This window comes from Vigna umbellata, chromosome 7, assembly GCF_029865625.1.
Source record: "Vigna umbellata cultivar VRB3 chromosome 7, Vumbellata_1.0, whole genome shotgun sequence".
Classification (NCBI taxonomy): Eukaryota; Viridiplantae; Streptophyta; class Magnoliopsida; order Fabales; family Fabaceae; genus Vigna; species Vigna umbellata.
This window is the reverse complement of record NC_142171.1, coordinates 36,363,721-36,380,709: the sequence shown is the minus strand read 5'-3', so window position 1 is coordinate 36,380,709 and position 16,989 is coordinate 36,363,721. Positions and strand designations below refer to the sequence as shown.

General features: G+C 33.4%; 1 protein-coding gene across 1 annotated transcript; it reads left to right on the top strand.

Annotated features, from left to right (window-relative positions):
• The first annotated feature begins 4,686 nt into the window (after positions 1–4,686).
• Positions 4,687–5,971, top strand: LOC124819815 (transcription factor-like protein). Its single transcript, XM_047291401.2, has 2 exons — positions 4,687–5,102; positions 5,469–5,971. Exons 1-2 carry the CDS (start codon positions 4,722–4,724, stop codon positions 5,733–5,735), a joined length of 648 nt encoding a protein of 215 aa, XP_047147357.1. The 5' UTR covers positions 4,687–4,721; the 3' UTR covers positions 5,736–5,971.
• The last annotated feature ends 11,018 nt before the right edge of the window (positions 5,972–16,989 follow it).

Sequence of the window (16,989 nt, the reverse complement as noted above, 5' to 3'; positions counted from 1 at the left end):
CAAGAAAGTGTCCTTAACTTGTTCTGATTTGATGTACACTAGAGGAGTGTGACTTGGAGATCAAATTCATCATAAACAATATGTGATTATGTACTTGTGCTGGTTTGCTAGGATTTGAGAGTTGTGATTGTTCTCGGTTGTTGTAAGAGAGTGAGGTTATTCATCTCTTATTGTACTATATTGATTTTGAGTTGTGAGAGGAGTGCATTGGGAGGGGTATATCTGTATGTAAACTCAATCATTTATAGTGGAATCCCTTCAACTTAGGTTGTTGCAGGAGAACTAGATGTAGGCTTGGAATTAGCCAAACCAGTATAAATTGTCTGTGTTGATCTTTCTATATCCTTTCTCTCTTATTGATTCATCATTTTTGTTTATGGATTTCAAGAAAGCTAAAGAACTGATAAAGATTTTGAAAAGATCATTTTAAAAGGGCTAATCCAATTCACCCCCCCCTCCTGACTTGACATATAAGACATTTCTTTTCTTACACCACAGATCATTGTTCAATTGATTATTGTTCGAATTTCAAATTAATTAAAGTACATTCTTAATTAACTTGAGGGTGATCTTACAATTAATCAAAGTAGATTCTCAACCAAATGCAAGACCTTTCTAGATTATTCACAATGAATTCAACCAAAGTACATTCTCAACCAAATCCTATTTGTGTTTAATCATGTTTACTCTTAAATCTCCTAACCAAATTAAAAGTAAATTAAACAAAGTAAATTCTCAACTAATTATAGTTGAAATTCTTACCAGCGATCAAAGTACATTCTCAGTTAGTAGCAAAGACTCGTTTAATCATATGAAAGTTCCTAAATTCAATCAAAGTAAATTCTCAATCAAACCTAGAAACCCTTGAATTCATATGATCAACATGCATGTAGATTCAAACACCTTATGATGCAAAAATCATTACTTATAACTTGATTGAGAGATGAAAGACATAAAAGAAGGATAACTCAAATCAATAATCAAAAGAAACAAATACATTAATTCAACTGAACCTCATAATGCAGAATGAAATTATAGTGGAATAGTCCTAGAAGCTTAACTTTCCATGAATGGAGTAGAAACAAATGGTAAAATAAAAGTGAGAGAAGTGGTGGATGATTGCTTCTAGGAGGAGTGTGAGTGAATGAATAAGTTATGATTTCTGCCTCCCCTAGGTCTCTTTATATAGGTTTGATTGGACTTGGATTCTGAATATTCTATTGATAAGATCTTTTATCTTTTATCTTATATCTTTCAAATATTCAACAAATTTAATCAATTTTTAAGAATATTTGATAGATATTTTACGTTGATATTTTCAAATTAAATTAATTATCGTTAAATATCAACTGAATTTTCTCTTTTAACCTTTCTAAATTTTCCAAAATTACACATAAGCTTTGAAATTTCCTTTATTTCCACTTTAGACCCTATCTTTCTTTTTCAAAATTGTAGAGGAGCCCCTAATTGACCAACTTTGGCCAGATTCAAACAAATTGACCAACATTGACTAAGATGGACATGGCCGATGAGACCTTGCCACGTGTCAGCCCCCTTTAACCCAAATTCGGGTTTTGTAGATTAGGGGAATAGGATTTATGCGCCGCTGTGGAAAGGGTGGAGGCGCAACTTGCTTGCGTCGCGAGGCGGAGTTGCCATGGAGGTGCTAAGATGGGGTTGTTAATTCTGGAATTGCCTCGCAAATTCAAAGATGTTTGTGTGAACTGAAAATGATGAGGAAGAAGCGACTCTTGATGGAGAACTCACACTCAGTCGTGATTGGGTTTTCTCTAATTGTGGGTTTTTGCAATCTGTGTTTCCTCTTACAAGTGCGAGGACATGGCTTCGTGTGCGAGAACGGAGAAACTTGTGAGAACGTGGTAGCACGATTAAACTGTTCAATTTAGGGTTCATCTAGAATTTGATTTTGCTTTTATGATGAATGAGATCGAATTGAACAACCAAAGTCTGAAGGTGATAGTGTTATTGAATTCATTTGATCTACAACTACAACTGTTGGCATTGGAGTGCATGTTGGAGACTTGCTAAGCTCACAACATCATCGATTTAAGCTTAGGCCTATCTATTTTAAGATCGACTCTACCAATTTTAAGCTCGATCTTACCTATTTTAAGCTCAACCGTACCTATTTTAAGCTCAACCCTATAATAATTTAAGCGTGGCCCTGTGCCATTGTTATTTTAGTGATTTTTTTCCAGTTAATATAGCATTGTTATCGGTTCCCTTGTGCAAGTTGTGTGGCAAGATTTGTAATGTAGTTGGAGGTTAGGGAAGGGTTGCAACAGAGAAGAATATTATAAACCGAAGAATCTGGTGAGAGTTATAGAAACTTTTCTTTCTGATGTTAAAGTTGCCACCTTTGCTATTAAAGTTTTGTAGGGTTCTTCGTCGTATACTATTTTTTACAAACATGATAAAGAGTGAAGTTCTTCTTTCTAGTTTCTAAAGTTGTTGTTGCATATTCTAAACCCACGAACAATTTCATACTAGTTACTCAATTATGGTTGAGTTGAGTTTGTTAGTTGTAACTAGATAAAGGAGCTTAGTTGTGAATGAGTTTGAGAGCATGAGCTCGATAGCTCGACAGTCTGAACTCAACTATCCGTTTCTAAGTCATGACATTACCGACAGACATCATTCCTCTATAATTAACGAATAGAGTAATTCGTGAATAATTATTAATAAACGATATCCGTTAGTAAATCTTATCAATAACACTTTTATTAACAAAATAAATCATCAATAACTAGTATATTTTTTTCACATTGCACATTAATCAAATTCATCAACCAAACATTCAACTAAAATAATTTAAATCATCTACTCTTATGACCAAAATCAATTTAGTTTGAGTATTTTAAACATTTAAAAAAAAAATCCTATAATTTATTAAAATTTCAAAAATATTCTTAATTTTTTTATCCTGTATAAATGTATAATTTTCCCTATAACATTCCTGAAACATTGTTTTATTTTTTTAATTTCTACAATGATAAACAATATTCAAAGAACAAAATGCCGTGAATTCCTCTTTACCATTTTGAACATTTACCTACTATATAAACAATATTTACCTTTGTGAGCAAAATTATTTTAAATCATATAACTATAAAATATAAAACTAAATTATATGTTTTACAAACTTAATTAATTTTTTTAAATCATATTAGCAGAAAATAATCAATATCAGTTAAAAAGAAATATCCATATATACATTATCCATCATTGAGATTAGAACAAAAACCATTCACACTTTAAATTTTAATCCTATACTATAAAGAAGATATAAAACATCAATTTAAATTATGTAATTGATTAACCAAACAAGCAAGGATATATGATCTAATATCATCAAAGAGAAAATTCCACCATTTATAATATAGGACACTCAAAATAGGACATGGTGAAACAAATATAAAGTTACCTAAAGTATGTATAAGCACATTACAAAACCAAAGCTTTCATGAACACACAAGCCATTAGTTTGTTGGTGCAGTACAAGTGCAACAAAATAACTAAACTAATTGAAATGACCTTTTGGTTTAAGTATTTTTAGATGATGTAAAAATTTATATTTATTAAGTCACATTCTATATTGAATATAAAATATGTTACATAAGAAATTTTTACCAAAAATTATAAAAATACTATTGTGCAATTTTTTAAGTGAATATAAATATATTTTGAACAAAAAATATGGAACATAAGAAACATTGAACAAAATTATAAAAAATACTATTGTGCATTTTTTTAACGGAATAGTCATCCAAACCAACTTAAATCAATTAGATAACCAGCAAATTCATATTATATTAACAATAAATAATATTGTAAAAATAGAATTTTAAGTTTTGAAACAATTAGACCTATGGATAGAAAGTAATTTATTGCTATTCACATATATTTCTACCTCATATCTCACGCCTGTAGGTAATAAAAAAAATTATTCAAAATTATACCACATGAAAGAAAAAAGAATAAAATTTCAATAGTTAAAATGATGTAAAATAAAATATAAATAAATATATAGCTTATGTAGACAATTTTATATTATTATTAATATAAATTAATGTCAGTATAGTTTTAAGATAGTGATTATGAAAATTAATAAAAAAAATTATAATAATTTATAGTTAATTTTTGATGTGTACATAACTAATTACTTTTCAATCCATTTTTTACAATTATCTTTTAATTTATAAAACCCGAAACTTTATCTGACAAAATTCAAAATTATTTTTATTTTAATCAATTTAATTGTCAGGATTTTTCTTAAATAATATTTCTTTTTCAAAATTAATTTTTTAATTTTAAGACAAGTGTGATCATATTCCATTGTTACAGGTACACGTAGTAGTAAGGGATTTTGAAGATAAGGTACACATACTAATTTATTTTTAAAGATAAAATGTAAAGAATAAAATTACCTAGTCGTATTATGAGGCGTTTTCTACTTTATAGTTTTTGCTTTTATCGAGTATATATTTTGGACGTATTGATCATTGGGAAATAAAAAGAAAAAGTATTGGGTGGTGAATTGCGTCAAAGAGCGTTGGACATGTTGAACTCGGGGAATGAAACACGTAAGACCTGCATGCATGTGAGGCCACCTCAAACCCTATCTTCATTCAGATACCAACAACCACAACAACCATAAATTATTACCAAAGCCAAACTCACAAACCCAAAAAAGTATTGCCATGGTCACTTCTTTCGCCAACTTTCACAGATTTTGGTTCCTGCAGTTGAAGGTCATGGTGAAGGAGCTGAAGGATGACCACTCTGAAGAAGCCATGGACAGGATCATGAGACAGCACCAAGACTACTTCGTAGAAAAGTGGGAGGAGGTGGAGAGAGATCCTCTCAGCGTATTCCTTGCGCCATGGACCACCACCCTTGAGCGCTCCCTCCACTGGATCACTGGGTGGCGCCCCACCACCATCTTCCACCTCATCTACACAGAGTCTTCCCTCCTCTTTGAGTCTCACATCATCGATATCCTCTATGGCATCCGCACCGGAGACCTCGGCGACCTCAGCCCCTCCCAGTTTCGTCTCATGAGCGATCTCCAGTGTGACACTGTATCTAACACTCTTTCCCTCTTTTAATTATCTTCTTTTTTTCTCACTTTTCAATTCATAAAGTTTTCTGCTATGCAACCTGTTAAAGTAACATGCATCAGGGTTTTCCAATTGGTGGTTCTCTCTTTCATAGAAACAAAATAGTAAATAATTGCATTTAAGAATTTACATGAATTGTTAACAATATGGAGTAGATTTAAATTTTGTGATTAGAAGAAAATTAGCAGAACATTTGTCGTTTATTGGGATGAACAGAAGTAAAGACAAGACAGACAGAGTAAAATGAAATTTGATGTTTTAGTAGAATGTTCACGTGAAAGTTTCTTGTTTTGTTGAAATTAGTTTTTTATTTTAATTTTTGTGAAGGTGAAAGAGGAGAATGAGATCACGGAAGAGCTAGCAGAGTGGCAGGAGACTGCAAGCGAGATGATGAGTTGTGAGATGGATATGACTGAGAAGATCACAGAGCTGATACCCATCATAAAAAAAGCAGATGATCTACGGATGAGAACGTTGCAGGGCGTGGTGAGGTTGCTGTCAAAACAGCAGGCTATGGAATTCTTGATTGCCTCAGGGGAGTTACTCTTTGGGATTCGCAGTTGGGGAATGACTCACGACGCATCCATTTCGTAAATCGGGAAGAAATTGGATTTCTTAGGTTGCAATTTCCCTTTTGCTTTTGCAATTTCATCATGTTTTATCTCTCTATGGATCAAAAATTAGACTTTATGGCATCTATTCACATGCAGCCAGTCTATTTTATCTAGAATTATCAGACATAAATTGCACTTTTGTGTTGGTGCTATCATATTAATAATATGGTGTGATATTTCTAACAAATTATTATTTGTTAGGGATTTGTTTTATAACATTATGTGTAGTATTTAATCTAGTTTACTTCTCATGACTTTGATTTAACTTTATGGATATTTAAATAATAATTATTAATGCATTTTATTATTTATTGTTTATAATGAATATTAGAATTTATTTTGTCGAGAAATGTATATATATAATTTGATTTGGTTCGCTTAATTTTTTTTATTTAAAGGATGACAAACATGGATATTAAAAGAAGAAGTGTATATACTACATCAATTATAATCTAAATTCTGAATACTACTATGATGTTAGTCAAAATTTCATATAGGAATATGGTGTTCATGGTATAAATTGATGAACTTCATATGGAATTTCTAAATGTATACACTTTTTTATAGCAAAGTGTATTATATATTTTATAAATGGAATTTCTATCCATTATAGTTAATACATACAGTAATATGATAATTTGTAACTCTAATTAGATTTTCTTCTCAATTTACATCTTAAAGAAAATATAATAATATAAACTAAATTGAATACACGAAAACAAAATCTTTTTGACACTATTAAGTCCAACAAAATGTCTATCCAATCCTAAAAAGTGCAAATACAACATTTATATTACATAAAAGTAGGCCAATCTTTGTGACAAGCATAAAAGTAAGCTTTTGTGTCATATCAAGGTTGTACCGTATTTTCATATAGGATGGCGATATTTTGACAAAAATTTGACAATGTCACGTGTCAAGTGTTAATTGGTCGAATTTGATTTAAAATCTGATTTGGAATGGGTTGAAGTTTGGATTCCGAAACTGTCCTCTTCGTTTTCGAACTCTATCTTCTCTCCTTATCACTGTCTTCTCTCTCCATTTTAGGGATTTGAATTTTATTTCAACTTCCTCTTCATAGCAGTGTTCTCCCTCCTCCATTTTTGCACTTGTTTGTTCGTCATCATTGAAAGACCAAGTTAAGGTGTTTCTGGGTTGAGAAGTGAGTTCCTGCACCATTAACAAAGAACTGATGTTGTTGTAATCCATTACAGGGAGTTGGTAATCGCTTACCAGTAGAAAATCTCCTTTTGTACCGAAAGTTGAAGAGTGCTACCTAGACGTGGCTTAAGCACTCCCCAGAAATATTTTGGATTCGTTATGACTATCTTTTGAAGGTTTTATGGATGGATCATTAATGGAACACTTCAAGTTGGAATACTTCAATATTAAACAAATATAAACGAAATAATGAAGGGTATTGAGTAATGAAAAATTATAACAATATTAAAAAGCACATACATTAATAAAAAAACGTAATGACATTTCATGAAACAACAAGTTTTGAAATGAAAAGATACATAACAGTATACAATGAAATATAATCTAAGAAGATGGTTGTCGATCAAATTGATTGCGGAAGTTAATAAGTTCTTCCTCTACGAGTTGTGCAAAAATTGTCATAAACTTGAACTACCTTGGTTCAAACACCTATAGGAGTTTTTTCCTCCACAATTGAATAGGTAGAAACTGTCTTTTGATACACTTGACACCATCAATGATGAGCAACATGTGTTTCATCCACAATTGAGTGGGCCAACTGTTTTTTTATGCACTTGATACCATCAATGATGAGCAAGTCATCCATGCAAAAGAAATAGAAAAGATCACTTATAGGGACACAAAAACGACTTTGGGGAGCAGTGCTCATCTACCTGGGGAGTACAGTTGAAGTTTGTGTACAAATTACCAGAGGAAAAAGGGTAATTTGTACAGAAACTTCAACTGTACTCCCCAACTAGATGAACACTGCTCCCCATTCTCTATTTTTGTTGAATTTTTCCTTTTTTAAGATGGGTGAGTGAGTTCAATGTTATTCGGTGAGCTCCCTACACCAATAATGAGGTTAGGTCATTGATTTCTTCAAAATAAAAATGTCCATTTAGGTGGTTTTCTCCATTTGAGGTGAGGTGCATAACCCATGCTATCAACTTTGACCTTTGTTGACTATTTTAATCATAACTTTTTCCACAGACCTCCAAATGATGTGATTCTTTTTTTATTAGAAAGTAAACTAAAAAATATTTCCAATGACTACTAATTTATAATTTTTGGACATCTGAGTAGGTGCAGTTAATTCCTTAAAGTTAACGTTTTATATATTTCTACCACCTCTGACCTTTTCTGGTTGTTTTGCTCATAACTTTCTCCACCGAACTCCAAATGAGTTGATTCTTGTTTTGTTGGAAAGTTCTTTGGGTCTAGATTCCAACCAAACAAGAATCAAGTCATTTGGAGTTCGGTGGAGAAAGTTAAGAACAAAACAAGTAGCAAAGGTTAGAAAAACAGAGTTGGGGAGCAGTGTTCATCTAGCTGGGGAGTATAGTTGAAGTTTCTGTATAAATTACCCTTTTTCCTCTGGTAATCGATTACAAGACCCCTGTAATCGATTACCAGGGCAGAAATTGGCCAAAAATGCTTATGGAGCTCATCTAACTTAGATGAAAGCACCTAAATGACATTTTTTCTCAACAATTCAATGAGCTAACATGTTCCTACACCATACACACTGGACACATGCACTTGTAATCGCTTATAGAGAAGTTGTAATCGATTACCAGGTTAAAATTGTAGTTTTGTACTGAAAGTTGATCTGCGCTACCCAAATGTGACAATTGCGCTCCCCATGATTGTTTTTTGTTTGTTGCGAGTGTCTTTTTACGATATTGTCAATGGAGGACCCTTGTTGGTCATGGTTGATGGTTTTCACAACTTGTAGTGTGAAGTTTGGTAAGTCTTCTGTGTAGGGAATACCCATCCTGGGTGGTCTTCGCAACGCAGGTTAGGTCCTGCACCATACACACTGGAGACATGCACTTGTAATCGCTTACAGAAAGGTTGTAATCGATTACCATGTTAAATTTGCAGTTTTGTATTGAAAGCTGATCTGTGCTACCCAGGTGTGACAACCGCGCTCCCCATGATTTTTTTTTGTTTGTTATGAGTGTTTTTAAGATTTTATGAATGAAGGACCCTTGTTGGTCATGGTTGATGGTTTCTACAACTTCTAATGTGAAGTTTGGTAATGAATCAATGGTGTGTGCGGAAAAGCCCAAACCTTGGTGATACCAACCTCGACGGTGTGTGCGAAAAAACCCAAACCTTGGGAGAAATACCGCCAACCACAATGGGAGACAAAAGCCAAAGACTTACACAACCACGAAAATGTCGCCAACGACAATGCACGCCAAAATCAACAAAATTCCAAAACGAGGGATATATACCGCTAACGAGCCCACAGTCACACCATCAAAAAATGGGGAAATGGATAAAGAGAGAGAAAAAATCATCGACAGTGACCAAATGACCCAAGAAACGAAGTAAGAAAAGTCGAACTCAAACTCAAAGGGGAGAGAGAAACAACATTTCAATGGTGGACAGAGAGTGAAGAAAAGCGAGGAACGAAGAGAACCCAAACGGTGGAGAGAGATGGATGCTTCAATGGTGGAGAGAGATGGAAGCTTCAATGGTGGAGAGAGAGTTAAGAAAACCAAACTGCAAGTGAATATGAAAAAATAAACTGCTAAAAGGAGTTTCTATCCAAATTCATTCCAAAATTGCCCTTCTGAACAAATTCCACCTTTTTAAAAAAGCCTTTTAAAACCAAGCAATGAAACAACACCACGTGACGTTGTCAAAAAGTTGGTAAAATATAGTTGTTAAAGAAACGTTTTCCTTTCATATAAGTGCACTAAATTTTAGAGACATGAACATGCATTAATAAGGAAGAAATAATTTGTCCCATATAATTTTTTCCATAACTTAACTATTAAAAGCGTTTATAGTGGGATTGGCCTCGGAGATTAGCTGAGATATGGGGTTTTTACGTGTAAAACGAAAACATAGGTTTGTTCCTTGGATTCTTATTCTACCTCTTTCCATTTTACCTTTCTCAGTCTTGCGGTCCTTCATTCAGTGAGCTGTTATGTTCACTTATACGCAATAAATAGACCTTATGCAAATTCATATGCATAATACTCAATTCGAATACGAGAATTTTTTCTTCTTAAACTTACACTATCCACGCCCATACTTCGACACTTTTAAATTGAATATTTTTTCAGCATTCATTATCGTCCCTTTAATAATTATATTTATGTTTCAAATACCTCTAATAATTCTTATCCACATGTACTTTCATATTAGGTTACCATTCGCATAGCACTAAAATGTTTGAAATATTCTATTTCTTTTTTATGTAGTACGTAAGTTATTCCTAACCACCTTTTCATGTGTTCCTACTTCCTACCATGTATAATAGTTTTACATTGTTTTTGTTTAGAAGTAGAAGCTTAAAATATTTTAAATACTTTTTTGTTTTTTCATCTTTTACATTTCAAATATGTTTTTTTAAAGACAAAATCATGATGAAATTTAAGGTTCAAAATGGACAATATTAAGGTTCGATATCATGATTAACCCTAACAACGAGATTATGAAACAAATGGTCCCTTAAGTTTTTTATTGAGGATGAACCGTCATTCCCCTTAGACCTTGATTGAAAATTTATGTTTTTATCACACAATAGTTCTACATTGCTTAAAAGTCAAGGTCAAAGACAATTTAAAGATTTCTTCCTCCTTCAATTCTCTGAGCACATTTTAAAGACAAAATTGTGACAGATGTTCACACTCCAAAGCGAACAATACCTTAATTGAAAGGTAATTTACTCATTTTAGGATGGTTTGTGACATAAAGTAATTTGTAGTGTGTAAAGAAAATAAAAACTTATAAAAAATTATACGAGAATAAAAGAAAAAGAAAATTATTTTTATCTTATTAACAAAGTTTAATAAGTATATACATATATATATATATATATATATATATATATATATATATATATATATATATATATATATATATATATATATATATATATATATATATATATATATATATATATAAGATATAAAGATTGAAAATGAATAGAATTGCATAAATGTTATATACTATATAACTGTTAACCCTCGGCAAGTGTAACCGAATCGTATCAAGTAATAATAAATGGTAAGACCAAGTATTGTTTTCTAAAGGACTCGCGGCCTAAACAATTATGTGATTTGTGGATTAAATTAGACTTATGAATAAATTCTTGTAGATTTAAATGCAAATACTGAAAATTAAATATGAATGCATGTATTGATCAATTGGATCAAAAGAAGCAAAAATGATTGAAATTATAGGATGATGATGTTGTTGGGGGTTTTCAATTCATCCTATCCACTCTCATGTATTCAAGAATTCATCTTCTTCATTAATGTTAATGTCACTTTCTAATTTACCTTAAACCCAATGTCTTGGTGAAGAAAGCCTACTCCTAATTACTAGTTTACAATGTCTTGTCTTCCTAGCAATTATTCATGCATTACATTCGCACAGAAGCTTAAAGGCAACCAATCCTCCTATCCCTATGTCTAGGCAATATTACTATTGGGAGAATTTCTTCATGTCTAGATTTATCTATATGTGTCCATACAAATAAAATCAATGATCATGCAATCAAATGAGTTAAACAAAGCATGCATAGAGTATAGAAGAAAAACCCTAACCATTAATGAAAGAAAACATATGAATTAAAGAACCAATTCAATACATGAGAGTTTCAAAGGATTACATTGATTCCCCAACAACAATGAAGGTTTAGTTCACCATAATCATGGTGAAACTAGATGAAAAATAATGAAAGAATGAAAGATAGAACCCTAGAATTTGAAGAGTGGAGCCTAAGCATCCAAAATCCTCCTTCAAGGGGTGAAGAAAGTGTGATTTTGCTTCGTTCTGCCAAAAGATACTAACCCTAGGTCGACTAAAACCTTATATAGACTCTTAAAGATTACAGAAAAGTGGCCCAATGCCCATTTAAAATGCCGCTCAGCGGTAATTATCGCTCAGCGGTAAGTGCGGTTCTTCTATTTGACGCTCAGTTGTAGTTTTGCTCCTCAGCGGTGACTACGGGACTTCAGAGTGCCGCCTAGCGGTAATTTCCGCTGAGCGGTACTTGCGGCTCTTCTTTTATGCACCTTTTCTTCCTTTTCTGACTCCAACTTATGGCTACTTCACTTCTTCCATTCAATTCCTCTTAAAACCTACAAAAATAAGAGAAACCAAGCATAAAACCCATCCAACTCTCTTATTTCAAAAACATAAGCAAAAGCATGATTACAAGCAAGTTTCTAAGTCATAAAGGTTGTCTTTAAGGTCAAAATTAATTATAAAAATAACGGTTTTTCAACCGTTATCAATAACAAACTAACGTTTTAAAAAACATATTCTAATTAAACATAAATCTATATAATAATAACAAATAGTTTGCAACATAAGAAGTAAAATTGAGCCTAAGAAGTAAAACCGAGCCTAAAAAGAAAAATCAGAGCCTCAGAAAAAAGGTTTTGGTAGCTATATCAACAACATGTTCACTTATAAGAATGTGAGTGACAATTAATGATGCAATGATAAAAAGACTTTTGTACTTCTCCTTTACACTTGATTGAGCAACCAAAGTTTGCTTTTTAGACCACCAAGAAATAAAAATATTCCTGAATAATAGATAAGTACCAATAATAAATCTTTTGTCAACATTGTTAAAGGCACAATCTACATCACAATAAAGAGTTAAGTTGTACCTGTTAGGAGTAGGTGTAGGTTGAAGATGTAAACCATAGATAATGCCCTTTAGATGACATAATATGTATTTTTACAATTGTCATCTACATAGATGAGAACATAAAGACAATTTGGAACAATTTTAACTATTAGTAAAGAGCAATCCCATTTGCTTTAAACATATCCAAAATCAACCAAAGTGGTGGTAAGTCTATTGTTGACTTTGTATTTCAAATTAGTTCCAACAAGTTTATTGGGTGCATTTGTAGTATCAATCAAGTGTTGTATACACAAGGATTTGTTAAGGTCGTATAATAATTAAATTTGGATTAGATTCATAAAGAACGTCTTTGATGTAATTACAATAATCATAAAAGCATAGCTAATTTGAGTTTTAAGAAATATAATGATAATAATGTGTTGAGGTTCGATTTGATCTCATCTTCTACTGCACTGTTAATGATCTTGTATATTTGATATGTAAATCATTCAACTTCTAAGAAATGCTCTAAGGTAATTCTAGATCCATCATTGACATATAGAACCAAATGACTACGAACTCGGTGTGACTTTTTAACTCCTATTTGAATGAATCATTTCCTTAAGTGCATAACTTTGCTAGTATCTAAAAGAAGAAGATGGTTTGATTGTATCAAAATTTGATATTAGCTTTCCAACTCAATCTAAACTAGTGAAATAAGATAAGTGATCAAGTCAGTCAAGAAATAAAGCATAAGTCAAATCACAAACATTGAATGAAAGAGTATATAAATATTAAAGACGTAAAATTATAGAGAGTTGGGATTAATTACATTCAACCTCATCACAAGAGAGTTCAACTACTCATATTGATATGAAATATTACAAGTCTTGGAGTTTTTGTGCCTCTCCTATGTCTTTAAATAAGATGTTCTAATTAAGTACAAAGAGAGTGCATAAAGAAGTTTTGGAAATTGATATCTAGAACAAAGGTGATGCTTTGTTTTTATAGATTTCTAGGTTAAAGATCAACTTCATCCACTTGGTGTTTCAACAATATCGGTTTCTGGAAACGGTTGAATTTACCGTTATTTGATACTTAATTTTGATACTAAAAACACCCTTCTTAACTTAGAAACTAGCTTGGAATCATAGTTTTGATGAATAAGAGAGTTGAAGGTGAATTTAATGGTTTTGTGCTAGATTTCCTTGTTTGCAACAAAAATTGAGATGATTTGGAAGAAAATTTGAAGTAGTAAGGAGTTGGAACTTAGGAAGAACTGGAAAAGCATCAGAAAGGAGGATCGCAACAACGCTGCGTGCCACTTTAGGGGCCCTCAACGCTAGAGTACATTGTCTCACACTTGGCTGTCCTTTTTCTAGAGCCCTCAACATAGGATACCCCTAGGTCGCACCTGGGCACCCTTTTCTGGGGCGCTGAGCACCACTTCCTCGAGTCGCACCATGCCTGCTTGCCTCGAAGCTGATCCTGAGCGCCAGTTCTGACCCGCACACCGCTTGGGCGCCTTAAGTGGGGCGCTAAGCGCTAGTCTCGTGGGCTTGGACCCGTTTTCTATTATTTTTCTGTTCTATTTAAGGACTTGGACGTCCTAGGGTTCACATCTTTAGACGGAATAGGCACATAAAAACACTTTTTGCTTCCTCAAAAGTGGATTTGGATGTGGAAGCTCCTATCTTCAAATTTTAGGGTTTTATCTTTCATTCTTTTTCCATTATTCATCTAGTTTCACCATGTTAATGGTGAACTAAACTCTATTTGTTGTTGGGGAATGATGTAACCTTTGTAAACTCTCATGTATTAAATTGATTCTTGATTATATATGCTTCTTTCATTAATTGTTAGGGTAATTCTTCTTCGCGTATTGCTTGCTTTGTTTAACTCATTCATTAGCATGATGTATGATTTGCATGAGTACTGGAAGGTATCTTACAATTCATGTTCTGGAAAATTATTCCCAGAAGTAGTATTGCTCAGGAATGAGGGTATGATTTCTGGTTGTCTTAAGCTTCTGATCTTCAGAATTAATTATTAGGAATGCTAGGAATCGTATGAACTAATGATTAAGGATAGACTTTCTTCGTTGAGGAATCGAATTTTAAGTATTTTAGATAGTGACATTGACATTAATGAAGAAGTAGAATTCATATATACATGAGAGTAAACTAGGTGAAGTCTAACCCCAACAACATATTCATCCCATAATATCAAATCCGTTCATCTTTGCCCTTTTGTCCAATTGATCAAATTACATGCATTTTACTTTTCAGTATTTGCATTCTAAACCCAAAAGAGTTTGTTTTCAAGTCTTATTTAATCAAGAAATCACATAATTGTTTAGGCCGTGAGTCTTTAGGGAAACGATACTTGGTCTTACCATGTTTATTACTTGCCGGAGTCTTAACAAGTTTTTGGCGCCGTTGCCGGGGACTCGTGGTTTAACTATTCTATTTGTGATTATTGATTAGCTTTGACTTGATTTTTATTGTTTTAATTTTTATTTTTATTTTGTTTTTGTGATGTGCTAACAATTGTTTTCTAGGGTTTGTTTTCTTGTGCATGCAGGATAGAATTTGCACTAGAAGCAAGGAAAAATTCTAACCTCTCTTTACAGATCAGGAAACAGAAGACATAGCTGGCAATCGGAATATGGGTCGAGTGAGACGAACTCTGGAGGATCAGCGAGCCATGTTAGAGAGCAGGAGGATCACATTCATGGAGACAACAGATGTCTCAACAGCCCATGCTGTTATGTGAGGTATTTGATGTTTGGGGTATAGATTTCATGGGTCCTTTTCCTGTTTCTTTTGGTTTCTCTTATACTCTCCTTGTTGTGGATTATATTTCAAAATGGGTGGAAGCTAGAGCCACCAGAACTAACGATGCTTGGGTTGTTGTGGATTTTGTTAGATCTCACCTCTTTTGCAAGTTTGGAGTGCCCCGAGCAATTGTTAGCGATCAAGGAACCCAAGTATGGGGTGGTACAAAGAGTCTCAACACCTTACCACCCCCAAACAAATGGTCAAGCAGAGATCTCAAACGGGAAGATTAAGAGGATTTTGGAGAAGATTGTCCAGCCCAATAGGAAAGATTGGAGCAATAGGTTGAACGATGCTCTTTGGGCCTATAGGACTGCCTACAAAGCACCCATAGGGATGTCTCCCTATCGGGTTGTCTTTGGAAAGGCATGTCATCTACCAGTTGAGATTGAGCATTGGGCATACTGGGCTATGAAGTCTTGCAACTTCTCCATGGACCAAGCTGGAGAGGAAAGAAAGTTGCAACTAAATGAATTGGATGAGATCCGATTAGAGGCCTATGAGAACTCGAAGTTCTACAAGGAAGTGACAAAGAAGTTCGATGATAGTTCAATTGTTAGAAAGGACTTCGAGGTTGGCCAACAAGTTTTATTGTATAACTCTAGGCTCGAACTCATGGGGGGTAAGTTGAGATCAAAGTGGACTGGACCTTTTGTTGGGACTAATGTTTATCCTTATGGTGCAGTAAAGATCCAAATTCCATCCGCAGCTGAAAGATTCAAGGTTAATGGGCAAAGACTGAAGCCTTTCCTCAACAATCCTTCTTTATTGGATGTAGTGGTGGAGGAGACGTCTTTGCTAGAACCAGCTTCATTTTCCCCCGACTCAAGGAGTTTTTCTTCTCTCCTTCTTTTCTCACTTTTATTGCACTTTTTCTATATCTTTTGACTGTTCTGATTGTTGATCTGATATTCGTGACACATTAAGGACATTGTGTAGTTTGAGTGTGGTCTATTAGGGGAGATTTTTCTTTGTTTAGGCTTTAGTTTCTAGGTTATTTTTTTTTTGTGTATTGTGAACAATTTTGCATGTTCTCTTGATTTCTGGACTTTGTTTAGGTTGTAGATGCGTCATTCACTTCACTTCATTGATACTCTGATTGGTTTGAAATTCTTCCTTTTCTTTGCTTAGGAAGATGATTATGATGTTTGAGAGGTTGAATTGATTGTGACAGCAATACCCTGTATGAGAACTTGAGCCACTTTATGTTCTTTCTTGTGTGATATGTCTCTTGATTACTTGCACATATGCCTTGCTTTGGTTCTTGTTGATAATTCTTGATTGATATGCATGTTTGGAAGTGATAAAGGCAGTTTTGTTCTTGAGCCCCTCTAGCCAAATAAGCTTTCCTTGTTTTGATCCTTTGATAACCCCTTTTGAGCCTATACTTTCTCCATTTCTTTGTTTTGAAGCTCATACACTAGCCCTATGTGAAAAACCATGTTTACCTGAACCTTAGGGAATTTTGGAGCTTTGGAATTGTTTTGGGAACAAGTGTGGTCTTCCTGGGGATTCTTATGAATTGGCTAGTTGGTTCCTCTTCTTGTTTTGTTTTTTGTAAATATGATGTGTATCTTGTCTCTTACAGTTGT

Excerpts from the sequence above, each read along its gene's own strand:
- LOC124819815 (XM_047291401.2), top strand. The coding sequence starts at position 4,722 with ATGGTCACTTCTTTCGCCAACTTTCACAGATTTTGGTTCCTGCAGTTG. Across the intron at positions 5,103-5,468 it reads GCGATCTCCAGTGTGACACT|GTGAAAGAGGAGAATGAGAT; the intron begins GTATCTAACACT and ends ATTTTTGTGAAG.